The sequence below is a fragment of the Triturus cristatus genome, chromosome 12 (genome assembly GCF_964204655.1).
Source record: "Triturus cristatus chromosome 12, aTriCri1.1, whole genome shotgun sequence".
NCBI lineage: Eukaryota > Metazoa > Chordata > Amphibia > Caudata > Salamandridae > Triturus > Triturus cristatus.
The window spans coordinates 207961562-207989499 of NC_140595.1; the positions used below are offsets into that span (position 1 = coordinate 207961562).

The 27938-nt window shown below is 43.6% G+C and overlaps 1 protein-coding gene across 7 annotated transcripts in view; it reads right to left on the reverse strand.

The window, feature by feature from the left end:
- Nucleotides 1–27938, reverse strand: part of CENPT (centromere protein T) — a 1095738-nt gene that overhangs the window by 88133 nt on the left and 979667 nt on the right. For all 7 annotated transcript variants that reach the window (XM_085638668.1, XM_085638667.1, XM_085638665.1 and 4 more), the window contains one exon: nt 26586–26691. In XM_085638668.1, the coding sequence (XP_085494794.1) occupies nt 26586–26691 (106 nt within the window). The remainder of the gene's footprint in view (nt 1–26585; nt 26692–27938) is intronic.

The following is a 27938-nucleotide window of genomic DNA, read 5'->3' on the forward strand; positions in this document are numbered from 1 at the left end:
GAGAACCCCAGCAAATGCAGGAGGTCTGCCGTAGTCTGGAGGTGGGATACGACTGCCTGGGGCGAGGCCACCTTCAACAACCAGTAGTCGAGATAGGGGAAGACTGAAAACCCTGATCTGCGCAGATGAGCTGCGACCACCGCCATCTCTTTCGTGAACACCCGAGGGGCGCTGGTAAAGCCAAAAGAGAGCACTGTGAACGGGGATATGAAAATAAGCGTCCTGCAAGTCCAATGCTACCATCCAGTCTTGCAGGTCTGACCTGAGCAACTGTGAGCATTTGAACTTCTCCTTCTGGAGGAAGCAATTGACGTTCCGAAGCTCTAAGATAGGACGCAGGCCCTTGTCCTTCTTTGGAAACAGGAAGTAGTGGGAATAACAACCACAACCTACTTTTGGCTTCAGAACGCGCTCGATGGCCCCCTTGGCCAAGAGGGCCGTAACTGCCTGCTGGAGAAGTGTCAAGTGATCTCCCGACATGCGGTGGAACTGAGGTGGCATGGCTGAAGGGGTAGTCTTGAAGGCGAGGGAGTAGCCCCTTCGGACTATTTGTAAAACCCACCTGTCCATAGTGATGGTGCGCCAGTGGGGGAGGTGATGGCGAATCCTGCCCCCCACTGGCGTCTGATGGGCCTGAAACTCCAGACTAGGAAGGTTTGGAGGCAGTGATGGCAGGGGTGGTGGTGGACTGACCCGCCCGCTAGCCCCGTGATCCACCTCGGCGGGTCCCACGTCCGCAGCTGCGTTGAGACTGTTTCTGTGCAGACCTGTGGCTCTAAAATTAACACGTTTTGGCGCCCCTTCCTTGGCCACGAAAGGAGCGAAAAAGCAGAAGCCTAAGGAGTGCGTGTGGCCGAAAGACCCAGGGACTTGGCCGTAGCCCGCGAGTCCTTAAAGTGCTTCAACCCACTATCTGCCTTGTCCCCAAAAAGGCGAGAGCTACCAAAAGGCATATCTATCAGAGTGTTCTGGACATCCCCTGAAAAGCCAGTTGTCCTCAGCCAGGTGTGACGGCGTAGCGCCACTGTCGTGGAAATCGCTCTGCTGAGCGAGTCAGCGGTGTCAAGGCCACAAAGAATCGTGAACTTGGCTGTATCTCTCCCTTCAGCAATAGCTTGTGAGAGCACCGTCCGGGCCTCCTCCGGACACTCAGGCAGCACCTGCGCCACCGTATCCCACACAGAGTGGGAATAACGGCCCAAGAGGCATGCGGTGTTCACAGACCGAAACCCTGAACTTGTAGAAGAGAAAATCTTCTTCCCAAACTGCTCCAGTTTCTTGGATTCCCTGTCCGGAGGTGCGGAAGGGAATGCGCTTGGGAATGCAGAGGCATGGACAACCAAGCTCTCAGGGGTAGGGTGTTGGGAAAGGAAAATGGGGTCGCCCAGGGCCGGGTGATGGTGTCCGGTCATGTTCCTATCCACAATATCCCCTATGTTGTGCCTGGACCAGGTCCCCAAAAGAACGTCCGAAAGAGCATCATTAAAGGGCAGTAGCGGCTCCGCAGAGGAAGCTGCTGGCCGAAGCACTTCTGTCAGGAGGTTAGTTCTGACGGCCACTGTAGGGAGCTCGAGGTGAAGTGCCTCTGCTGCCCTACGCAACACCACTGAATAAGTAGCACCCTCCTCTATAGCCACGGTAGAAGGAGACCGTGCGGCAGGTTCTGGAGAGAAATCCAGATCACCAGTGTCCTCCAAATCCTCTGCCCAGTCCATGTCTAACTCGCATTGGGCTGCGAGAGGGTCTTCAGACCCCTCCCAGTCCTCCCCGACCTCCGTAACCTGCAGGGCAGGTGGGAAAGATGGAGGATGGAGAAAGGGATTAAAATTTCCCATTGGCGTCGGAATCGGCGTCGATCGACACCGGTTCGGTACCGTCTCCATGTCGGGGTGGGGGCCGGCCGGCGACGGTGCCATAGACGATGTCAGTGGAGGTCGTACGAGGTCAGCCGACATCGACTGGGATCCATAGGAGTCTCGCGGCGCCGAGGTCTGAGCCGTCGACGAATTCAGGTCCGGAGCCATCGAAGAAGAAGGGCGAGAACTCTCATTCGAACCCACGGGGCCCGAAGGCGCGCCAGCAGGGCCCAACGGGCCAAAGAGGCAGACCATTGCTGACAGGAATCTCTGCAGCTGGACCGGAGTCGCTGATGGACCCGGGAAAGGCGGGTAGGCCGTTGGCAACTCAGTAGGCTCCGCTGGAGCCTCGGGGTGGCACCATCCGCACCCTCAGCCATGTCACACGACAGGCTAAGGGAAGGCGAAGAGCGACAACGCTTCTTCGACTTCTTATGCTTCGTCTTACCTGGCACCAAGTGCGAAGACTTCATCGAAAGATGGTGGCGGCTCCGCGACTGGTCCCTCGACCTCCCTCGGGACCAGAACCTTGAACGGTACGGAGCAGACTCCCGGGCCTCAAGCAACTTTCGGGACCGCTCCTGCAAAGTTTTCGGAGCCATGGCCCGGCAGTTGGGGCACAACGTGGGGTCGTGGTCGCACCCCAGGCAGTAGAGACACTCACGGTGCGGGTCCGTCACCCATATCATGCGGGGACAGGCCTCGCAAGACTTGAAACCGGGCATCCCTACAGCACCAGGAGTCAATACTCCAAAAAGACAGAGACAAAAAGTCCCAAAAAGCAAAGGCAAAAATTGACTGGGGGTACCGCTCTATCTGCGCTTGCTGGACCGGAAAAAGAAAGAACGGCGGCGTCTAAGTAGCTGCCGCGACGTCATCCCGGCGATCATGATGCCTACAACGGACGCGGAGCCGCACGACGCCACCTTCCGACGCGCAGGTGTACTGCTGACAAAAACTTTCCAGATCCAGTCGGACACCTGGTGGTAATTCGAAGGAAAGGAATCTATCACTAATGTGTCTCTTTCAGATACTTAGATTTTCATAGTGAATGTCAAGGGGACTCCATCCGAGCCTGGGGCTTTAAGAAATATGCCCTGAATGATGCTGTTCTCTACTTCTTTTACAGTATTGAACTCACTAAGCTGAATAGCTTGGTCCATATTCTGGAGCAGCTCTACGTCCCAGACCTCTGGTTCTATTACTTTGTTTGAGGGATTAAAAGTGGGCAACCCATGCTCCCCCTAAGATCAACACATATATTTTTGGGTAAGACGCTTTAGAGACCAACGCGCGATTGATGACATCCCAAAATGATTTCCTATTCTTGAGAGACCGTGCTATTACTAAATCTGACCTTGGCCTCTCTTCTCAATTCCTTTTACCTCTGTTCAACTTATATTTCATAGCTCTTCCTAAGTGCCTTAAGTTGTTCTTTATCACGGGGATTGCATGAAGAGCTACTTTTAGCTCTTTATGAGCATTTGAGCAAGTGCCATTGAACCATCAGACAGGTAGGGCCTTATTAGAGGATCTTCTTACCGTCAAGGCCGAGGAAATACATGTACAAAGGGCTTCAAAGTCCCATTTTACAGCAGCAGGCAGACACTCTAACCTCAAACAATAGTTTATGAGGTCGTAATTCTCAAACATAATATCTTGCTCAAAAGCCTGCGGATCACCCCGATCCCATTTCAGCCGGAGGCCATTGTTAGGAGTCTAACCAATGGGGATTTCGGAGACTTGCTGATTCCCTGACCTTAAATTAAGGGACGCTTTTAAAGGGTTGTGAGCGCTGGCACAATAAGTAGAGACATTAAAATTCCGCACAAGACTAATGAAATCAGTGATATTAGCAAGAAATCGAATTAACTTGCATGACCTCCCACCACAAAAAGTGAGCAGTGTATAATAGGGTCTTTAACACAATCATTTAAAAAAGTCATTCGAAATGAGCCAGTCTGTACTCGCAGGTAATTAGCCTGTTCACACCAGAGGCAAAAGTTGGTCTCTCCCAAGTCCTAGTGATGAGGTACTAAAGTGGGCTGTAGAATTTCTGTTGGAATGTTGATCTAGCATCAACTGTTGGTGGAGGTGATGCTAAAACCTTTACTGCGGTCCTACGTACTTCATGGAAGGAGACTACCACAGAAAGCATTAGTCCCGAGAGACACTCCAGTAAATCAAGGCCACTGGTGTTTTATGGCACCAAGTAGTCGACCATTTAAAGATAAATGGAGACAGCAAATTGGTCTAACGTTTGGATGACACTGCTGTCATCATTGTCATGGTGTATTACGTCTGGCACCTAAATATGGAACGAATGCAACTTAAAAATGTCATCAATACTTTGCCAGCATTGTTGACGTGCTGTTAGCCAATGTGTTGAATTCCCCAGTGTACCAGGTCTCTTCCGCCAATCTTTGTACCTTCCCCTTTTATCTCATCAGAATGGCGTTGATTTCTGGGGGCAGTTCCACAGGGGAAGCTGGCACTGGGGCCGGCTCTGTTATTGGTGTCATTGATGTAAGAACCTCTGGAGGGGGCTCGGCGCTAGGGCGGGAGACCTCAGGGGTTTAAAGGTACTGAGGGTAAACTTGCCTGCATTATGTCAAACGGAGCTCTGAATAGTCCTATGGGGCCTGCAGGCACATCAGAGAGGACTGTTGTGTTCCTGAAAAATCGCCATCATGGCATTTAGGAATTACAATGGAAATACTGGAGGTGATGGCTAGGGAACTTGGACAAGTACCAGAGCAGGCAACAGAGGAGGCAGTGGCATCACCAGTGGAGGTTCCTGGGGTGTAGTGATGTCCACTGATTTTGGTTCTGAGGACAACTTCACTGGAGCAAAGTCAAGGTGAGGTGTCCCCGATTTTTCTCTTCTTTTTGTGTGTTTCCTCCTCTTCTCTTTCAGCAAATTGGAGGCTGGACAAGAGATCGACTTTGAGCCAGACACTACTCACATGCCATATGAGTGTAGCCATATGCTATGGATTGCCACAGTATGCATGAGGCTCCATTTCGCATATTACTTTGAGTTGTGGTTTGGGCCCAGGTATCACAGGAAGACATCAAGGGAGTCAGAGATAGACATCTGTCCATGGCAGATGCGGCAAAGCTTAAATGTTAATTTCTCTGGAGAGACACCCGTAAGCACAGCACAATTTGTAGACATTTGGAAAAAAACGGTTTTGAAAAACCTTTTTAAAAATCATGGAGAGTAGCTGCAGAACAATGGCAAAGGGCACCTGATATTCAAAGAGTGAAGAACCCGCAAGAAGTTTACATCGAAACCACCCAACTCCAAGTCAAGCCCTTTTTACTACAGAGAGCTAAAGACATCAACTGTAGCTTTTTGCTTTCTAGGCAAGAAGTATCTAGCCTGCCCCTGCCCCAATGGGCACTTGAACAGGGGTAAAAGTCAGCCATATAACAAAGTATTTGCAAACAACACAATCGAGAAACAAAAAAAGTAGACAAGAATTTACAATAGGAATATGCCTTACTTAATTTTGAGTCAAACTAAAAAAGGCTACTGTGGTGAAAAAATACAACAACAAAAGTGTGTATTCTGTATAAATGCATCTATGACATATAAAAAATGTTTAATGAGTCAGTGTACTTTTTGGTAGTAAAATAGTTCTCTATGCATTTCAATGCAAGTACTCCAAAGAAGATGGACTGAAACACCAAACTGCTAATAGCATGAGGTGAGAAAAAGTGTCTTCTGGGCACAGGCACAGCCCATGTTTCTATTTTTTTATTTTTATTCTGTTTATTGAAAATAAAACTAAAACAAATAAACATAATAATGGTGCAGTTACAAGACAAAATACAATACCGAAGGACTACAGAAAACATAAATGAAGCCATTCAATGCATTGGGTCAAAGGAAAAAACACTATAATGTCCACAACACCTGCGACAGCCAGCCTATGGTGTCATGTCGCCAACAACATCATTCGACTCTGCAAATGGGGTACAAATAAAGCCTCTACTTTTATTCCATGGGTGCCACACCTTGGTCCATTTACCCGGGCAACCTCTACTTTCATACAACGCCCTTTCTGCCTGCAAGCACCAGTCCATGTCTGATGCCCATTCCGCATATTTAAGAGCAACTCCCCCCCCCCCCCTTCCCGGTTCTAGCAATGTTGCGCTTGGCGACCATAAACCCCAGTGTGACCCAGAGACGCTCATACCTGTTGAGATCAGTAGCCTCCAAAACATTCAGAAGGCAGAGACGTGGGGATAGAGCTATTGGTTTATAGCATAAGTTGGACATGGCGGTGACAACTCTTCCACAGTATCTCTGGAGGTCGGGGCAGTCCCACCATTGATGTAGGAAAGCACCCAGCTGTCCACAACCCTGAGGACAGTCCGGCGAGGACAAAAGGCCCATCTTAACGAGTGCCGAACTGCTGTAGTATGTCCTGTGAAGGACTTTAAGTTGGATCAACTTAAAACGTGAGCGAATCGCCACCTCCCGTGGCGAGGCCAGGGCTTCTCTCCACTCCTTGTCGTCGAGCTCCCCCACCTCGTCCTTCCATTTTGCCCATATCTTACCCATAGAGTCCGGCATATTATTGAGAATTTTAAGGTATGTCGTGGGAGATCTGCCGGTCTGGAAGGTAATCATCCAGTAACCGATCTTCCAACGGTGTGGAAACCAGCAAGTTGGAGCCGTTAGGTAACACCTTCTGCAGTACACTCCACACCTGAAGATACCGGAAAGTTTCCCCTGCCTGTTGTCGTTGCAGCTCACTAAACGGAACAATTCCCCCCTGCTGCCACAGGTCCCCCACCGTCGAGAGACCTATCAAGGCCCACTTATCAAACCCTGGGAACCTCGAGAGCATGCCCAATTGTAGAGAATCAAACAGCGGGGTGGCCTTAGTAATCCTGCCCTTCCAGACCAATGCAGCTGTGGCTATGCCCCAATAAGCTACCGTAGTTGAGGTTGGGGTGTATTTAGGTGCGTGTTTTTTACCCCCATACACAGCCCTAAGAAAATTACCAGAGGACATGTACCTGTTCATTGTGTACGCCGGGTCCGTGATGGGTCGATGCAACCAGCGGTTGAGAACCACCAGCTGCGCGGACCAGTAATAATGTTGGATGGCAGGTAAAGCTATGCCCCCATCATACCAGCTTTTGGTAAGCTTGACGAGGGCAATTCTGGGTGTGCCGTTGTTCCATAGCAATGAGCGAACCTCGGAGTCAATCGAACGAAAGTATTGGGAAGAGATCAAGAAAGGCGTATTCTGCAATACATAAAGAAAGTGGGTAAGTGCCATCATTTTATAGAGAGCAGCTCTACCCAAGAGTGTGAGAGGTAAAGCTTTCCAATGTTGCACGTCGGCGCGGACAAAGTGGTACAAAAGGGGGTGGTGATGGACGGAGCATCAGAACCAATCAAACACTCACACCCAGTCAACAGATCTGGGTTTGATCCATCACCGTTCTTTAGCCCACTCTGCCACCCCAGTTCAGACATGGCCATATGCAAATGAGTCTGACCCTGTGCCTCATGGGAACAGTCCAGCCCGAACTGCCAAGCCATGCCTTCCCTGGACCGGAAACAAGCTTCCTAGAACCGGTTTCTGGCATTTCAGCCGTCTTCAGCCAGGCTTGCTTGAATCCAGTGGCAAAGTGAGCAAGGGACTCACGTCTGAGCATACCCTGCCAACTTATGGCGAACAAAGCGGTACAAAAGGGGGTGGTGATGGACGGAGCATCAGAACCAATCAAACACTCACACCCAGTCAACAGATCTGGGCGGAACCATTGGAGCGGAGGGATCAAGTTCTGATGGTGGAACACCCCCCCATCCTTGGTAATGTATATCCCTAAGTACCGAAACCCCTCAGTGACTATCTGGGCCTGCATCCCGTCGGAAGAGTCGGCAGCACCCCACTCAAAACAAACCAGATATTTATCCCAGTTGATCATGTAACCGGAGTATTGTTGGAAAAGGGCAAAAATGTAAGGCACTCTATGAACTGACGACCGGGTCGGGCCAAATAAAGAAGGACATCGTCGGTATCGAGGGAAATTCTATCCGACCAATCCGGAGTCCAATTCAGACCGCGAATCAGAGGGTCACTTCTGATCCATATGGCCAGGGGTTCCAAGGGTAGGGCGAAAAGAAGAGGTGACAGGGGGCAACCCTGCCTGGTGCTCTTACCCAGCTCAAAAGCAGCAGAACAGCCACCATTTACAGTGACTCGGGCCAAAGGGCGGGCTTAGAGCAGTCGCACCCAGGATATAAATCAAGCGCCGAACCCGTATCTCTCCAGTACCGCAAACAAGAAGGGCCATTCAATTATATCGAAGGCCATCTTGGCGTCCAGGGACATTATCACCGAGTCCTCCTTAATAGTAGAGGCCCGGCCCAGCATCCCAAACAAGCGGCGTCAATTAAGCGAGGTCTTTCTGACCGGCAGTACATACTGAGATTAACACAGGCACCAGGTAAAGGCAGTTCAATTCAATTCATGGATTCTTATATGGCGCATGGCTACCAGAAGACCTACCAGCGCTAAACAGACATCGTAGGTAACCAGACAGCACAGAGGGGGACTAAATCCTAAAAAGCCAAGTTTTCAAGGTCTTGTAGAAGCTGAATTGTTGCTGGCTCACATACAGGTCATACAATGATCCATATTAGAAGCAACAATTAATTATTTGTATCTGGTTACTATAGATGCTATGGGGGATTTTTAAAATTAAATTAGAAGGTATATAGGATATCCAGATTTTGAAGCAGGTGTACTTAAGGAGCAACTCACACCTCAAAATGGCACAATTATACATGATACTTCATACACATTTGTTATTGGACCTATTTTGCTCAACAAATCTACAGTGAAACAAGCTACATTTTTGAAGCTCTAGGGACTAAAAGAAACCGTATGAATTTGAATTACAAAATGCCCAATGTACTTAGAAACTACACCAAATGATTATGCATTAGGAAGCAATACAATGGGAGACGATTACAAAGTAACAAATATAAAGATCAATTGAAAATGAATTAACAATGATCAGTTTAATTACAGAAGAAAAACTATCACCAGTAGTGTGGAGAGAACAAGTATTTGAAATCTCCCAGAATTGTTTGTCTGTTACTCTGGTTAACTAATGCATACTTACATTTTCATGGCAAACACGTTGTCCTGAAAAGGAAAAAGCTGGACTCAGACTGGTAGAGGCCTGTCACCATATGCTTTGTAATATCACTGCATGAGTACATAAAGGCAAACCCTGGGTTGAAACTCTTCGCTGTGTGGTACACAGGAAAGAGTTAAATAAAATATCAGAAACCCCAATGAGTCTTGCAGGCAAAGAAAGAGATTAACTCAACTGCAGTATGCTGGTGGGAGGCCCAACCTCGCAGACTCTTTGGAATGAGTGATTAAAGGAACAAGGGAACTGGACGTGATCATGATGGATGGTAAGCAGCGGGACACTGGAAGGGGAAATATTGCTTGAATGATCAGCAGAAAATGTGTAAGGGGACAATCATACAGGGAAAGTGTCACAGATCACTACAGAGACCTTTCTGGCAGTTCTTAGTTTGGCTCAGTTATGATCTAACAGTACATATTGCACTACAGGGGTATTCTTCTGAGGGCTGGGGGTCCATGGCAAGTATCAGTTCTTTCCCCTACCATTCAGCAGGTAGATGAATGCTCAAACATTTCCTGGGCAGATATTTCTCCACCAGACATGAGATTTTTAACTTAGTCAGAAAGTTATAGACTGTCTGAATATGCTTGAGTAAAACTGTTCCCATTCTTACTTCCAATATCTGACATTTATTTTTTGGCATTGTGGCTACTTAACTTCCAAATCGAGGGATTGATAAATGTTAGCTTACTTCTTCATCATGTTTAGAGAATTATCTATATACAATTATGCTATGGCTGATCTTAGCAATTAAATGTTCCATGTATCTTGCAGGGTTTCTCCATATTAAAAAATAACACTTTTACAAAAGCTGGGAAGAGAGATTCATGTCACCATCAAGACTATGCTGTTTGTTTATTATTTGTTGAACCCCAGGTCCACTAATCCATGAGATGGACCAAAGCCACCTCAGAAAATTCTGTGATGCTCCATCAAGAGTAGAAAACCTGAAGTACAGAAGGGACAGCCCGAAACAGATAAAAGTGCAAACGTCTGTACTGAGTGTACCTTTTTAATGCATGCAAGTACACCTCAAAAGGACAGTCACTGGGTTACATTACATTGCAGTTTTCCCTGTACACACCCATTCAAATCTTGCCCTCTCTGAAATATTCACATTTAGGTAAAGGAAACATTCAAGTAAGATTCTATAGCCATTCATTCACTGACTGCTGGAAGGATTACCTGCAGGTAATACTGTGTGCTAGTCCCCATGACCATTCTTTCCTTGTCTTATCTAGAATGATATGAACACTGCAGTTCAATTTTCAAACCCATCTACTGCAGAAAATTACAAATGTATAATATATCACTACAGTTCACTCTCCATGCCCATACACTTGCTGACACTGATGGATCACTTGTAGATTACACTGCAGGGTAGGCATTTCAAAATAATATATGCTACATAAGGGAAACAGTCACAATCAGAAACTGCAGACTTAGTGTTGTTACCTTTGACCAAATCAATGTCTTGTGACAAGTCTTAGAGATTTTAGCCTGTAAAAAGGCAATGCATTATTCAAATATGTCACCTGTAGGGGAAACACTTCTATACTATCATGTACCAATGATGTACCATATCTGCAGTTTTCTCTACTCTTATTTCTGTAAATCCCAGTAGAGGCCACACGGTTAAAATCATTAATAAGAATGCATGTTTTTGCTAAATATCAAACTACGCTGTCAATAGCCAAAATTAGCCTCACCTTCTAAGACTCAAAAACAAATTCTGACTCAGTACCTTGATATAGTGATCTGAGATGCCTAATAATGAACACGGCAGGAGCCACGCTTTCATGTTCCTAGCAAGAAGTGCCCATCTAAGAAGCAACCGGTTGTCACTTTGAGTGTTGATTTGTTCTGTACTGATTCATACACACCACACAGGAGTCTGCTTAACGGTCCTCACTGCTGCATAGGTAAATCAAGATAGAAACATTTTCATCGCTAAGCACTGAATGGGTAAGTGTACCTCTTCCTTCATTGTTCAGGGTGTAGAGAGACTAGGGCTAATCTATATAATCCATAACTATCTCTGTGAAATTACTTGAATTCATGAGGCACATTGACACAAACATCGGCACATGGATATAGCCAAAAGGACAGCTGTTTCATGAATGATAGGATAAGAAGTTGGTTTGTTCCCATAAGGCTCAATGTCAGGAGTGACTTGCATTAGGCGAACCTACATCTAGTATGGCACAGAAAGTGAGGGGCTGGAATGATATCCGGAGCAACTGGCAGTAGTTTAGACTACTTGTAAGCATGTCTCCCACCACCTTTTGTGTGTAAAAAGTTATTTGAACATCAAGAATCCAGGATGGAAGAGAAAGAAAAACAAGCACTGGCATAGCCAATAGTTCTCACCTTTGGGACCTTATAAGTATTTAGTTATGCAGCACAATATCCTTGGTGCAACAACATCAACTGTTGCATGGCTAAACACTTATAAGGTCCCAAAGGCGAGACCTATTGACTATGCCAATGCTTGTTTTAGCTTCCAGGCTTCAAGTCTGTACACAAAGCCCTGTTTCCGCAGGGCTCGGAATTATGAGTGGAATATGTCACACCCGGTGATTACCAAGTCAAACCGAAATACCACAAAACTAGGGGCACGTGTAATGAAGGGACAAGCCTCAGCAGGCCGGCACATCCAGACACTGGACGAACGCTCCCGCACCTTGCAAACGTGTAATCGTCATTTTGCCTACCGGGCGCTCCAGGTGAAGCTGTTCGGAGATTAAGAGAGTGCGGAAGCGTTGCCTCCCGAACGCTTCTCCTGGAGTGAGTGGGCATTAGACACTCAGGTGACTTCCTGTCACAAGAACACAATGCTGCAGCATCGGAGGTTTTCTTTTATTCAACATTAAAAAACGAAGACTACGACTCCCACAATGCCTTAGGTTGTTCAATGTAAACCCTGGACTAGACTAGCGCGTCCTTGGTGGCATGCAAGCACCTAAAAACTGCAGTTAGAAGGGAGAATATAGAGAAAACCCCCAGAGTCTTCAGAACGGATCACTTTTCTATCAATAACATTGGCCAAAAGGCATAACATTAGTCGCTGTAAAGCCTGAGAAGTTAAACATTGAAAAGTCATTTATTTGTCGATTTCTTTCCTTTCCATGCTAGCTACGCTGGAGCACACTAAGAGCATGAGGCAGAGTCAGGATTCAGAAACAGCAGGACACTTTCTGTGTCAGCATCACACTGATCACAGGACATGTAAACACGGAGTCACAAACCTGAGCAGATGCTCGAATACTTACAAGTCTCATTTATAATCCCTCTTCCGGTTCCTTCATTTAAAAAAAGCTCGCTGCTCCGTGACCTTGCTTAATTGTAGATAATTAAGCACACAAGACCGGGAGTGGTGCACGCACGTGTTCTGTAAGGAATGCAGCTGCCGTCGAAACCTGACTCAAACAAGATGGCCCCTGCGCGCCGCTGCTGGTTCCCGAGAGTAAAACGCTCTGGGAGTGAACATTTCAGGAAAAGCTGGGACATCCACACGCCTTTGGCCAATTGCGTGCTGAAGCCAGACGCAAATTGCGTGTGAGCACCACATGCACGATCTTCTCCTGACGCTAAAGTGATTCCAAGAGGTCGATTTCCTCCGCAGCACATGCGTGCTGCCATAGGCTTGACCTAATGATCTGGTAATGGTGGAATACTGCCTCCTATGGGGAAGAACAGAAAAGCAGCAGATGCTTGACAATTGGTTGGCTAGTTATGTTTGTCTATACGCTTAAATACATTGAAGATTTGTGGCCCACAGCTCTACACCATGAAAAGTGTATTACCCTCCCTCACCTGTGATACCGCCCGACAGATTGAATGTAAAAGACTATTTAATGTCTACAGCGCAGACCGAATATTTCAAGTAAAGGGAGGCTTGAATCTGAGCAAGAAGGGGCTAGAAAGGAACAGATTCAGTACTTTACAACAGTGGTTCCCGAACTTTTTATAACACAATTTTTAGAAAGCCAAACTTTTTAACTCACCCAGCTTTAATGGACATGAGGCGGGCAATTGTTTTATGTAACTTAAGCATTGTGTGGTAGCGGACTGTTATTTATAGGCACTTCTTTTCTAATGAAATGGCTACTACATTTGCGCAGACATACAGCTTTACTGATAAAACCTTATTCCACACACATGATAATGTGTAGGAACTGTGTTTCAGTGAATATTTATCATTTGTTTTTGACCCTACTAAAATATTTGTTTCTTTCACACTTCAGAACTACAAAAGAATTGCTTCATTTTTGCTGTTGTAGCTGGTAAATGTGTACAGTTCGCTTGCAGGATTTTACATTTTGTTGTGTGTTACAAAGCGACAGCCTTTCCTTTCACACACCTGTACCCCAGCAAGATTCTAACAAATTCACTTTACTTTTCTTTCTCAGGCTGTAAAGTGAGAAGAGTTTCTAAACAGCAATAACCATGTTAGAAAGGCAGCAAAATGTTGGAAGACACAGCCTGACATTTGACCTTAGTCTTTGAAGCACAGCAAATGTGCATGATAAATACAGAATTTAAAGTCATCTTTATTTATTGCTTGGACTTTAATGCCCACATAACATAAGTGTCAACGTCCCACAGATCAAGTGAGAGTCCTCAATGTTTCGATACCTGAGCATTAATATATATCATGCAACCAAGAGCTGTTTGATGACAATTTATTTATTTATTATTTTTACAGAGTTTTGTATAGCGCGAAATACATGAGCACCAGTTGTGTTACATGAGGACACATTCATTTTTGTTAGGTACGGGGAGATTAAGTGATTTGCCCAGAATCACAGGATGTTCAGCGTCATTGCCGAGGCTCGAACCCGGTTCCCCAGTATTCTGGTGCTCTCTCCCTGCAGAGCCAGGTTGCTCTCTCCAAGATGGCGATGTTACTACGACTCCTTTGTTACCTTGTCAACTTGCAAAACTCCATACCTAAGAGCACATTTCATACTCTGAACACCATGCTAGGGGACTTGACCTGGGTCAAAGGGTGGCACAGAGTCCCCATCGATCAAGAAGGATTAGAGGCCCACCAGTCGAACACTGCTATCTGGCGTTGCAGCTTCAATGATCGGCTGGCTGTAGTTGTTCAGAGGTGAGCTAAGGGAACAAACAGAGCTCCCTGACCACTACTTGTGAAACGCCGCATTCGACCAAAATCCCCCTGAAGTGCATATGTGCCTTCCGAAATGCTGCGAGACGTGGAACTGCAGAGACTTGAGAGAACTTAGGCATACATTCAATTGGCAATATGTTTCAAGATGGCGCCCAGATTCCCTTTGATTTACTGTCGGAGCAGACGGGCTTTCCAGCAGGACAGTTCCTGCTGCACAGGCGCTTGGTCACACAACTGGAGTGCCTCTGGGGAATTACAGTCTCTGAACCTCCTGCATATCCGCTAATCCAAGTCTGGAAATGACCTGAGACCCATTAACAACATTCAGCAGACGTGATAACTAGACATAGGGCAACCCCTAACCTGAAAAGAAGCGGACAAAACACTTGCATATCCACACAGTCTCTTGCAATGCATGTTTCCAGTACATACAACATAACATATTACATAGAGCTTACTTAATGCTGGCTTGGATCCACAAAATCTGCCCAGTGGCATCACCAGATTACTCTGAATACCACGTTTCTCAGGCAGATATTTGCTGCATATATTTGGACTATCTGCTGGCATGGAGCTTTTGGGCTTAAGTCTGCAAAATCCTCACCAGGACAACTGGCCATCACAGCTTGAATCGGTGGAGAACTACATCCTGGGGCTCTATAAATGCCAGAAGCCGGCAGAGCAGAGAACCATCATTGATCTAGCCCTCCTGTTGGCCAAGCGTGCAATTACGACAAAATGGAAAGCCCAGATGCTGACAGGCACCACACATTGGGATACCACAGTTGTTCCTGGGGAGGAGGGGGGGGGGGGGGGTCTGCATCCCTACACCAAGAAGAGGTGCAGGGTTTCTTTAGACTCCCTATTGCGGCTGCAATGGATGACCTGGCCCTCACATTCCAAATTGAGATAATAGTACGAAATTACCACTATGCATGTCTCAATTAGTGACCCTCACAACATGTCTTCAGCCCTCCAAATGGAGCATCCTGACTAAGGATGGATGCCCTGTTGAGGAGTGCAGTCAGTCACTGATGATGACACGCTATATACTCTTATGATACATTGCACAAGATATGGCTATTGTATTATTTTTTGTATTTTTATTGGTGTGCTTTATTGTTTCTTCATTGATGTTCTCATTCAAATACGGATATTCTCACAATGCCCTTTCTTGTACTGATGTTTACTACATGAAAAATAGAAAACCCAATAAAGCCAATCTAATAAAAGAAAAGTCTGATGTAGGTTGAGTGTAGGGGTGTATTGCAATTCGGAGGTAGGGGGAGCAGTGATGCGGACCCACTTAACTGAGTAACCTGTGGAAGGGTTACCCCTAGCTTGGGTTCTCACTGGACTCCTGTACTGCACAGGCTAGTTACCAGCTTTCTTATGTATTGAATATTGATTGTGCTTGTTTTGGAGAAGCAGTGTAACTTCTAGCTGCCTGTGTGTGGTTCTTTAGCTAAGACTAGACGTACTTGTCAAGTGAAGTTTCTTTAGTTTTTATGCAGAATTGGGTGTATTTTCCACATGGATTAAGTTACTCTAATTCTTTCTGGCATCTCAACAGTATCAAATAGCAGAAAACCAATTTAACAAACATCAGTTCCTAAAACTGAGGCCACTTATGCCAACTAACCTAAGCTGCTAAGAGTCAATATGAGATTTACCTGTGGATGTAAAAGTCTCTTGAATCTGTTTGAAGTGCTTGAATAACTTCGGAAACTTGCTTTGAAAATCTTGTTTTTTTTAATTTCTGATTTATTAATTATTTGACTGTTACCCGTGTTCCTTTCTTTCTCCTATTTTGACATCTACCGGTAGTTGCAGAAACAGTCTGTCTGTTGGCGCCATTTTTTCTGTTCCACTGTAAGGAACACCAGTTGGAGTGTGCAGTCTAGTTGGCTGTCACATGACTCCATGATTAAGACCTACTGGTCATATAAACTGGGCCGATGCGCAGCTGTGGCCGACTAAGAGTCGATATGTACTTTGCATATTGATGTAAAAGGCTCTTTTACTTGGGAAACTTGCTTTTAAAATCTTGTTTTTTGATTTATAAATCATTTGACTTTTACTGGCGAGTCCCTTTATTCTCCTGTTTGACATCTCCCCAGTCTGCGGGTAGCTGCACAGGAAGTCTGCTTGGACAGTGCTTAATTTGAGCCAGTGGTTGCAGGTGGTGCTCATCGGCACTTATTTTTTGGGACTGGTACTTATTTTGCCACATCTAATATTTAGGAGCGCAAGACAGAGAATAGCACACATATTGAAATGACTGAGGAAGAGAAAGACAGTAAAAGCAACACAAAGCGAGAAAACAGGAACCTGCAAGAGTGACATCAGGGGCTGGGAGTGTCTGGTAATGGATTAAAGAGGCCTCAGGCGGATTTGAGACTGTGCAGCCTTGGTATTGGTCTGCGGACACTTAACAGCACCGGCTGTGGGCTTCTGAGCAGAGCTTCGGGCAGCATTACTCATTCTTTTGCAAATCAAGCACTGGTTGCCGCCACTTTCGCTGTTCCACCCTAACGAACACCCGTTTGGTGTGTGCGGTCTAAGTGGCTGTTACATGACTCTACAATAAAGTTGTACTGCTATAAAAACAGGGCTGATGTGCGGACATGCATTTGGAGCAACAAAGGTGTGCCAAAGGCAAGTCCAGCTACAGCTGGATAGCATCAGGGATTATGCTCCTTGATGTAGAAAGCGCATATAATATACAGCTGCTCATCTACAACATCTCCACCCAGTGAAGGTAGAATCCTGCATGCATCATATTAGTTTCATAAACATAGTGGGCAGATGTAAGACCTGTAACTTCTTACTTCAATCCTCCTGTGTGGCTAGGACTGAGGCAGTAAAAAAGGACAAGGATAACTATCTCTTGATGCTCCTTAACTGCTGCTTCCTGCCAAGCACAAAGAAGACAACTTTGAATTCATTATCAAACATGACCCTGATGTCTTGTTCTTACTATCAGATACGTTTGCACTGAGTGTAGGAGTGTGTGCATTGCAATCGTGTCTAATACCTGGACTGGAAAAAAGCATCCTGTAACCGGTTTCTTGGTAACCCCTCATCAACCAGGCTAGCTTGACTCCAGTGGCATGGAGAGCACGGGACCCACGTCTGAACTGGGGTGGGAAAGTGACCTAAAGAACGATGATGGATTCAATCCAGACCTGTAACTTGGGTTGAGTGCCTGAAAAGTTTGAGCGCTCCATCAATCATCTCATTCTGTTTGCGGGTAAGGGCATGATACGCAGTCTTCCAGCTTTCAACTTAATGAGCACAGAGACTTTTTCCAGCCTCATGCGTTCCATTAAGCGAGGCTTCCCAGAAGATCCAGAAGCATTAAAAAAATTTAAAATGGCAAGGCTCACCTTCTCTCTCACTCTTATCAATCTCCTTCATCTTTCTATAACAATCGCGGTAACCTCACCCATGTGGAATCACGCAACTGTAGTGTCCCTGCTAAAGAAACCGGCACGGGATCAGACGAAACAAGAGAACCATGGGTCTATCTATCTCTTGCCAGTGCTAGTCAAAGTGCTGGAAAACGTCATTAACAGACAGCTATCAGAATATCTGGAATGCCATCAACTACTCCATGGCATGCTTATAGCACTGAGTCAGCTTTGCTTGCGGTGCCTGAGGAACCAAATACTGGACAAAGGTGGATTTGCAGCACTTACATGTGACAAGCTCTTGCTATGCCTTACGTAGTTTCTTAAAGGGCGCACATTTCAGGTCACGTGTGCTCCAGTCTTGCCCAACCAACAACACTTGATTTATGGAGTGTCTCAAGGATTCTCCTCGAGTATTATGTTATTTAATATTCAAGTCCACCAGTTAGAAGACATTTTGATATTTTTGGATTCTCCTTAGTTTTGCATGCAGATGATATTCAGTTAATCATATCTATGACCTGTAATTCCAAAAAAGAGCAGTATTGGCTCTAAATGACCGCACAAGCGTTTTGTATTGTTAATATGTATGCAATAGCACTCAACCTTCTTAATAGTCCTACTGCTCCGAAACCATAAAACAAAGTGACGCTAGAGAGGTAAATCTAAGAAAGGCATATTATATTGTTATATTTTTGCGCGGTGTATGTGTTGACTTTTTTCTCTTGATGGAACAATATTTACATGTTTTTAGGGAATTTATGTTGTATTAAGAGTGGGTGTAGGGAGCCAATGCATGTTTTGGAATGTAACCTGAATATACACATGCTGATCTAGTTTATGAACATATATTTTATATATGTACATAAATGTGTGTATTGTTAGTTTACAATCCTGATGAAGTCCCTTGTCAGGATGAAACGCGTTGGCTGGGATGCTTATTGATGTTGTGAAGAATAAAGAAAATGTATCTTGGAACACCATATCATAGCTCCTGCGTTATATTGGATCTAGAAGAAGAATTCATAAATCTGAATAATCTGGATTAATATGTAATTAAGTGAACTTTCAGTAGAAACATTGGACTTCCTAAGCACTCCCTTTTGTATATTGTTTTTCACTTTGGTATTTCCTTGACCTTTAAAAGACCATGGGCCATGTAAATTCAGTAACTGCAGGGATAGGGTCACTAACTGGATGCAGCCTAACTGTTTAAAGTTGAATGCCAGTAAAATGGAGTTACTAATCATAGGAAATCAACACCCTTTATGGGGGCCCACAGTGCTGACCTGATGTGCTGGGAAAAACTCCCATCCTCAAGACTGCAGTTAAAGGTTTGCATAGACAGTCAGCTGTCTTTTGATCAACAGATTAAGACAGTGACTGCTTGAAGCCATATTAAGACCAATATCAACTCAATTATGTGCTCTGCTAACATGTGAGTTAAGATCCATTTATTTACTTCAATAAGTGTGATTCCTTTAGGCACTACAGACGTATGTAGGTTTAAATCATATGCCATATTTTAAGCCAAGGGACCCAACAAGGAATGTGGTTGGGAAGGGGAGAGAGAGGAAAGAAAAGGCTCCGAGACAAAAAGAAAGAACATACAACAGCCAACATGTGTTTCGCCCCCTCACATTGGCCTTTTGGCTGGGTATTCCTCAGGGCATGGTGTGTACTTTGATGCTGAATCCTAGAACAATCCTGTCTCCGTAACTGGATGCGGTAAAAATCTTAGGTGCCACCTGCGCGTGGTCTTTCGGTTTTTCTCTTACCTATAGGACAAAACTTCCCTAAATTACCCTGTATCACATAATAAGGTATCCTATTGTCTTCAAAATCTCTGGCACTCACAATGGAAGGGTCAGTAAAGACAATAAGTGTCAGTGGCACAGCTACACGGTGTCAAAAAAAACAATCAAACCTTAGTTGTTTATTTTTTTTAATATATTGGGTCTTTGTATTGTATTGTAAAGTAATTGTATTTATATAGCGCTTACTACCCCTGACGAGGCGTGCAAGCGCTTTTTGGTGAGTAGCTCACTACTCCAGAATCCAAAGGATTCACTGCAAACCAACGTCCTTCTGCATTGTGACTACTAAGGAGTATCCAGCAGTGCAGTCCATTGGTCAGTCCTTCGAGGTGTCACTAAAGAGGGCTACTCAGATACTGAAACAGATCATAGTTTTGAGACCATACATGAAAGCACGTGCAGCCACTATTTGCAATAAAAGAAATATATTGCTGTTGTACCAATCCTTTAGTTACATGCTGATTTGTTATTGTGCAGGTCCTGAAGCTCTCCACATACTGTCTCTGATCACACCAGGTTAAATTGCTTCTGCCTGTCGTAGTCAGGGAAGAGCAGCACTCTAATGTATTCCATTTGAAAATACCCCTTAAACAAAGCTCTCCTGAGTGGAATATTTTCTCAAAGCATGGCAATAATTGTGTCCCCTTCAGAAGCTGCATAAAGTTCAGTAGCCTAAAATGGAATCTATGTGCTTTCAGTAACACATTCATCTCATCGTTTTGTAGGTGCACTAAATAAAGGAAAAATGAGCTCATTGCCTCAGTGACTGGTAATTCTGGAGTCACATGGGGAAAGCCCAGAACATGGATGTAGGATACCCTCTGTCTTGCTTTGTAGTCCAAAATAACCACTGCATTTGTCATCATGTCCTTAAACTCTGTCGTGCTGCTGTTGCCTCTCCACTCTCCCAGTCCTTTTGTCCATCTGGACTGCCTTGCTGTCTATCAACTGCACCATTGTCTGAACGGCAGCCACTCTAGGCTGCATTTTCTCCTGTTTTCTCTTTGTAGCAGAAGTTCTCATTTCTGTCCATTTATTTCAAATATAGAGTCCAGAGGGCTCACAATATTCCTTTGCTCCCTGGTCAGTTTGCCTGCCACCACTTTTCCTCCTGTTCAAAATTAGTGTTCTTCCTATAGGAATGGAAGACACCGTGTTTGCATTCTTCTGAGGTTTGCACCTGTTTCTATGATGCCCGCTTTTAAGCAACAACTGTGTTCTCCACAGAGCCAAATGACAGGTGTAACAAGTCTCAGGGACTACTTAAACCACAGAGTATAACTATAGCCAAATAATTTTCTTATAACGCCACCAACCTTAATTTAGGATGACCCTGCACTTTCAACATAGATTTGCAGGTGTAACATGCCCAGAATGTGTCCGACGCCCTTCTCTCATCAGCAACCCCTCTCACCTGCTGCACCAACAACCTACTATCTTTTATCCACAGGTGTACCTGGAGGTATTCCTCCTATCGCCGATAGCCAAGATGTGGCTTCCGTCATCACACAAGTTGCCTTGATTTGCCAGCTCTTACGCAGCACACCTAGCCCTGTGAAGCAGGTGAGGCTGATGCTTTTTCTGGATTTTCCTTCAGAACACGGCCTGGACATGAGTACCATAGGTGCTCTGACACTAAAGACCTAGAGTACCAACCTGGGACAGAGAACCCTGTGAACTGCAACCACCTCGCAAAACACAGAGAAAATTACTAGTGCGAGAAATGTTTTAGGTAACAATCAGTCCTCTGTGATTTCACAGGGATAGTTAGGGGAACCCAAACTCTCTCATCAACAGGCACATTCAGCAACATTATGAAGCTAGGAATATATTTCCAAGATTCATCAAAATCATTACACACAACATGAATAAAAGGTATTATAAAAAAATAAAGGTATTATAAGGCTTCTTTATATCAATACCCCCAACCCTTCATTTCCTTTTCCCTACACTAGCTAAGATATTGTACCAAATGAGCCTAATTCGAGTTTCATAGATGGTTCACACTTGCAGACCTTTTCAGAACATTGGAATCAATATTCAGTAAGGAAACAGCAGCTGCTGTTCTTGTAGATGTCTCAGCAGCTAGACCTTGGAGTAGGCAGTTAAGCTGAACTGAGGGTTCAATCTGCCTTTCCTGTAGCCTTCAGCAAGGAAAGGTGTTTATGGCTACTGAATGAGCCTCAGTCACGTATTCCTGGATCAAAGGTCCTCTCTATCTAATAACAATATGTTCCACTTTATATACTCTGTTTGAACATTGTTGAGCATTTCCAAAATAAACAATTAATAGTAAAGCCCTTCTAATCTTTCATATACTCATTTTCTGTGAAACAGTGCTTATTGTTAACTGGGCAATCAAGAAGTCAATCTCTATGAAGCCTTGTTCATGATTTTAAAACAATAGCTGAAAAAGCTATTAAAACCACACAGAAAAATGAACTTATTCAAGCAACTGAATTATCACGTTACAATGAATAACATTAATAATGATGCATTTATATTTAAAATATACACCTAAAAGGGGGATACGTAGAATATATAAAGGATATAATACAGAGGCTGAAACTCCAGCTCGTAATTCAGAGTCCAGGAGGAGAGTCGCAAGTTCCAACAATTATATTTAAAGAGTTTTTGAGGGGGAAGTGGCAAAGCAGATATATTATTCTGGAATGCTCAGGACCTAATAGTGACCTAAGCAACATATCCCGATTTTAAAGATCTAATATTCCTTGCCAGGATCAGATGTGTGTATCAGAATGTTTATGTGGCTTTATTATATTATGACTTCTAAAAGTCTTACAAAGTTGTTTGTTGTTTAATATATATGGCATTAAATTATGGACTCAAAGTTAATCCATTTGGGTGCCCTTGATACAAGAAAAAGTTGTGATAAATTGCTGTTAATGACTTCAGGAGCCAGACAGAATGACTAATATTTCCATAATAAAACATAGAAAGCCCCACAGCCCACTACTAACACACCAAAGACATTTCAACAGGCAATGCCACAGTTCGGTATTAGGATATGCCTTTTTTTTATTTTTTTTTATTAAACAATAGCACTACCAAAGTTAGTCTTTAAGCTAATATATTTGCCTCAACCCTAAAATCTTCTAACCTGAGCAGCGATATTAGGATATGAGACCTGGCAAGCCCAGAGATTTTCGCACTTTTATAAACCTACCAACATTGGCCATGTGTGAGGGTAATTCTTTCTTTTTACTCAAACACATCTCATGGGCTTAGGTACTATTAAAAGAAATGTTGATTGAATTATCTCATTATAAGTGCCACCTAACCTTGAACGAGAAGTTACCACTAACATAGGGGCCCAAAGGAAGACTCTGCTCATTGAGGATTTGACCAGAGTGGCACAACAGGCCAATGGTTAAGACAACTGTAATTAATACATCAGTAGTTATTCCCAATTCTCTTCTACAATAAAGTCTCGTTTGAACATTGGATCCCTAACGCAGGGTGTGAACTTACTTACAAGTCCTTCTGCCATTAAAGAAGCATCAGGAATAATTTTATTGCACTAAAATAGGGAAAAGTTGGAGTTAAGGGTATAATGGATTGTGTTTTGTAGGTAATCAACTAAATTTAATAAACCACCTCTGGCATGACAAACGTAACATAGAACCTTAAGCTGTCATAAGTATCATTCTATTAGTGCCCTCTCCTTTCGTTGCAGATTGTATTTATGATCAATGAGTTATGACTTTTGACCTCTGATTTTTTGACCGCCATAGGGTAACATTACATGCATTTATCATTATTTATGTAATAATCTGTTGGTTCTTACATTTTTTGTGTGTTTGCACAGTTGGATATATACATGAGTTATTACTAATACTTGTAATTATCCTACATATGTGTAATTGACATACCATGTTTTCACTGCCCAAGGCTGTGCGTTTTACACTCTGCACTATATGCTTAGCTTCAGAAGCAAGAATAGACTGTTAACATGTCTTGTCTAGGCCATAAGTTATTCTCAATGACAGCGTCAGGATATAGCCCATGGACCTGTGAGTCGGACAACACAAAGGCTGAGCTTGGTTTAAACACGCTAGAGGAAAGGTATGTGAGAATTTGGGTACATTGCTCCTCAGCACCCCACATAGGGGTACTAGGTGTTATATAATGTTAAAATACATTTCATAGATCAGCAAAACATACTATGTAGGATCTGGTTATGGCATTTGTTTTTACAATAAAATGTTGATTATATATTAAGCATTCAGCTTTCTAATACTTTCCGTTGGTAATGCTCTCCCATCACTATAATTGCTATACACTTTTTACACTCCAGTTTAATGCAGTAAAAACATGCAATGACACCACTGTTGTGTTTTATGGCCAACTGGAGTCCCTGTGTAAACAAATCTCCCTGTGACAGCTTCTCTCAAGTCAGGTCTAGATACTATACCTTTACGGTGGTATAGCACTTGGTCGGCCAGTGAAATCCACAATATGAATTGGAGTTTGTAGGCTGATGGATAGTCACTGAAGTTCCAATTGTCACGAAACCAAATGCAGATCCACACATTTTGGTTAACTATTGGCTTATTTTCTGCTCTCTCTTACCTATTAAAGTGTTAGAGAGATTACCAGAAGCCTTTCTACTTCTTGGAGGACAACGGCATCCTTGAACTAGTGCTCTAAGGCTGCTGCCCTTTATAGGGGAATTAGTAATTGTGTGCCACCATCCACATGACACTGGACCCCCAGGGTGCTGTTCACTGATTAGCTGCAACATTCAGCAACGTCTCTCACTCCACATTTATTCAACTTTTTTTTTTTTTTAAGGTGGCCTGAGAGGCAGTGCTCTTGTTTGGCTCTCATTACTCACTGGGCGTAATCTGGAAAATCTCCATTAACCTATATAAATCTTCTAAAAGACAACTTAAGCGTGGTGTCCTACAGTAAAAAATGGCAACAGAAAGTCCAGATTTAAATTTACCCAAATTGAATTGACTATGTTCATCAAACCAATTTATCTTCCTATAATAATGCTAAAGTGCACCCTGAGGTGGAAGACAGTTGACCGGTATGCCTACAGACACGGAGGTATGGGCTACACAAGTAGAAAAATTGATTGCTATTACAAGGATCAGAAGTCAAACAGCATTGTATATTGTATTCTCTGATTGAGTCCCTGATGGACTGCTTCCTCAAATTTCAAGTGTGGGAGAAGATTTCTCTGCATATCGTCATCTCATTTCACAATTATGGGTTGCATCTAGTCAAAATAACACCCACACTTACTTGCCACACGAAAGACAAGTGTCCGAATGTTTTTGACTATGTTTGTCTGTGTGGAAGACAAGTCCCTGTCTAATTCACGATTTACAATGCAAGACATGGTGCTTAACTGTCAGGTTAGAATTTGTTGCTTATGAATTTAGAAACTAAAGCGGCTGAGTTTTTTTTCTGCCACATGCCATTGTATTTGCTATATAGGAACTCGACCTAGTAGCACCAGAACCAACTTGCTTTTCCTGAGTGGCAAAATTATGTAGCTTTACTCCACACAAAATCATGAAAACTACCATATTAGATAAATCCTCCTTGTCATACCACCCATTGGGATAGAGTATGAATACATGTCAGAGCTCTTAGCCGTCAGAGAAGACTGAATAAGAAGAGGACACGTTTGTGAAGCTAATTCTCACTCCATCTCATCTGACTTCGGCTAACTCAGTTCCAATCTAACTTGGTCCGACTCATTCCTGCATTCTATATTAATTTCCTCAAGATCACTGTGTTGCATTTTGTATTTCTTGTTGTAAAGCTAAAGGAGAGATATACTTCTAGTGTCTGAATGCTACATAAAACTAAATAATGGGAATGCAGACTACTTACGGGCCCATATCAAGTCTTCATTCTCCTCTTCACAGCTAAAGAGAATTAGAAAAGCTTGAAAGGCGGTCCGAGGAGCTACTGCTGAAGTTGTAGCATCAATAAAAGGTATGAAATTACCCACAAAGGATAGACAGAACAGAAATGTAATTGCAGAATCTGAGATTTGAAATTATGCCTCTTTTGGAGCAAATTTTTCAAAATACCTAACCAACACATTCAACATAAAATTCTAACATCTACTCTTATGCTTGCTTTTTTGAGGCCAAACATGAAGTTTCTGAGTGCAATTGGTAGTCTGAGTTGGTCCCTGAGATCTAACTTAGCTCAAAGTGTGCCTCAGAAAACGCCTTGTGGAAAGGCCACATTGGCACCTCAGTTTACGTTCTAGTGTGCGGCTGCTAAACATTCTATTGACCAGCTTCGGTAAAGCATTGATGAATCATGCAGTTACCTCCAGCTGTGAATACCCTATGCCACTCTGGGGAATAACAGCACACTGGGACTGCTTTTGCTAAGTGAAAGTCTGAGTGAGCTGAGCCCTTTTAACTCTGACAGTATTTCAGGAGTCTGTTTGTGGAGGGGGGGGGGGGGGAAGAGATCAGCGTGATGGAGTTAAATGAACACAAAGCAGATTTAGCAAACTTGGCAGTTTCCTATCTGCAGTGCAAAACTGTATTTAACCATTCCATTCCCAGAGGTGTAGTGATGCCTATTAGTCTAAAGTAAGGAGGGGTCTGCAATGCTGTAGTATCTGTAGAACAGCTAACGCAGCAATCTTCTTTTGTACATTGCTCAAATCCTTAACTACACTTCTGCACAAAGAAATATAGTTAAGCATGCACATATCAAAGTAGTTGCATTAAGGCAAAATATTAGTAAACGTGACAAAGTCATGTTACAGATTTGAGGACTTTCATTACTTGTTTCTTGGACATAACCCCACCTGCACATACAGTGGAAACCACATGGATGGGTAATGTTGGGTCTTAGAGATGGATGCAAAATAAAAATAGGGACATAAAAGCTCTACCTGCAAACATTTCAAGTTTGTTCATTTGATCAAGATTGTTTTTGGGATCTGAGTTGCAGCCCACACCTGAGCAGAGCAAACAACCAGTTTTACTTTTGCACCCATTATCTTGTGGTAGTGGGTAATCAAATTATGGTTTCCATACCTAAGGAATCAAATTCTCATCTGCTGGCCGGTAAAAGTAGGCCACTTTGCACTTTGTAAAAAAAATAAAAACTTGCTGCACTTTGATAATTAACAATGAATTAGACATTATTTAATACTTACTTTGCATTTGAAGGTTTAAGATAGTTTGGGGTGTTCAATGTTGAAGACAACTCAGCTCCTTTCCTCATCTGTCTGCGCAGGAAATCGTTTTTATCCATTGTGAGTTCTGGCAATGAGATACATGTTAAAATGATAGAGTCATCAAACAGCAACAAAAAATAAATCACATTTCTTCTACATTTTTCAACTTTTATTCTTACTCCCCTATTCACCTACACCCATGGGATGTTCTAGTCTTAGGCAGAGGCACTGAAATATCCCTTCTGCTGCAAAGAGCAAAATTCTCAATGGAGCTCCTTAATCATCTTCAATCAGACAATAAATGACCATTTGGCTAGAAGACTCCCCTGAAACCCAGGGCACATAATCTGTAGCCTATAACGTGGACTGCCATTATTACTACTACTGATGTAAATCTTTCAGTTAAAGCAACACATTTGTGTATCAAAAAGGTTTAACACCTACTACACTCAAAATCCACTATATAAATTGAAACTGCCAAAGCAAATGCATCCATTTTCTATCTTTGAGGTAGGTTGCTGTTTGACAACTATGAGATTCAATTCTTGTGGGAATCCGATGTCCCAAATCAGTCTCCATTGTCTAAATTATTCAGCTTAAATTATTTGTATGCCAGTTTCCAGACGGTGGTATTTCAACTACAAGTTTTAGAGTATCTAGAATGTATTATCTTATAATCAGGTCTGTCTAAAAGACTGCTTTTAGCGGTCTGTTGTTGTATTCCTATTGAGGAAAAGACCAATACTTACAGCTGTCTCTGGGTCAGTCCAGTGCTAACCAGTGGTTGGCCTCCTTGTCAGCCTCATTTGCTTACTTCTTATTCAATGGCTTTCTTTCTCTTCTAGCGTCTGTCCCGCCCCTGAACTGTAGTTTCTTCACCATAATTTCTGAATGAATGAATGGCTTTTATCTTCCACTGCTTACATTCAAGGAATGCTTTTCCACTGAAACCTCACCCCTTTTGCTCTGTGTTGCTCTCACTCCTCCACCCTGGTTGTTTGTTCCTTCTCCCCAACTCAACCCTCCTGAGCAGTTCAGCTTTCTTGCTTTCTCTTTTCTATTTTCCCATACCCAGCTCCCTCATTGTTACCCTTGTAAACATATTCTCTTCCTGTTCCATTCTTGCTCCCCCAGGCTTGCTTAAATAAAAAAAACGTTGTCTTTTTTGAAGTGTTAAGCAGCTGCAATTTGCTACCAGGCCGCTCCGTAGTAGAAAAATTACTCTTTGGGACTCTTTATGTTTTTTTATTTTATTTACAGTGCCAAGATTGGTGTCCTACAACTGGGAATGGTAAATAAAGACAAAGAATGGCAGCCTTATCATAATCATGC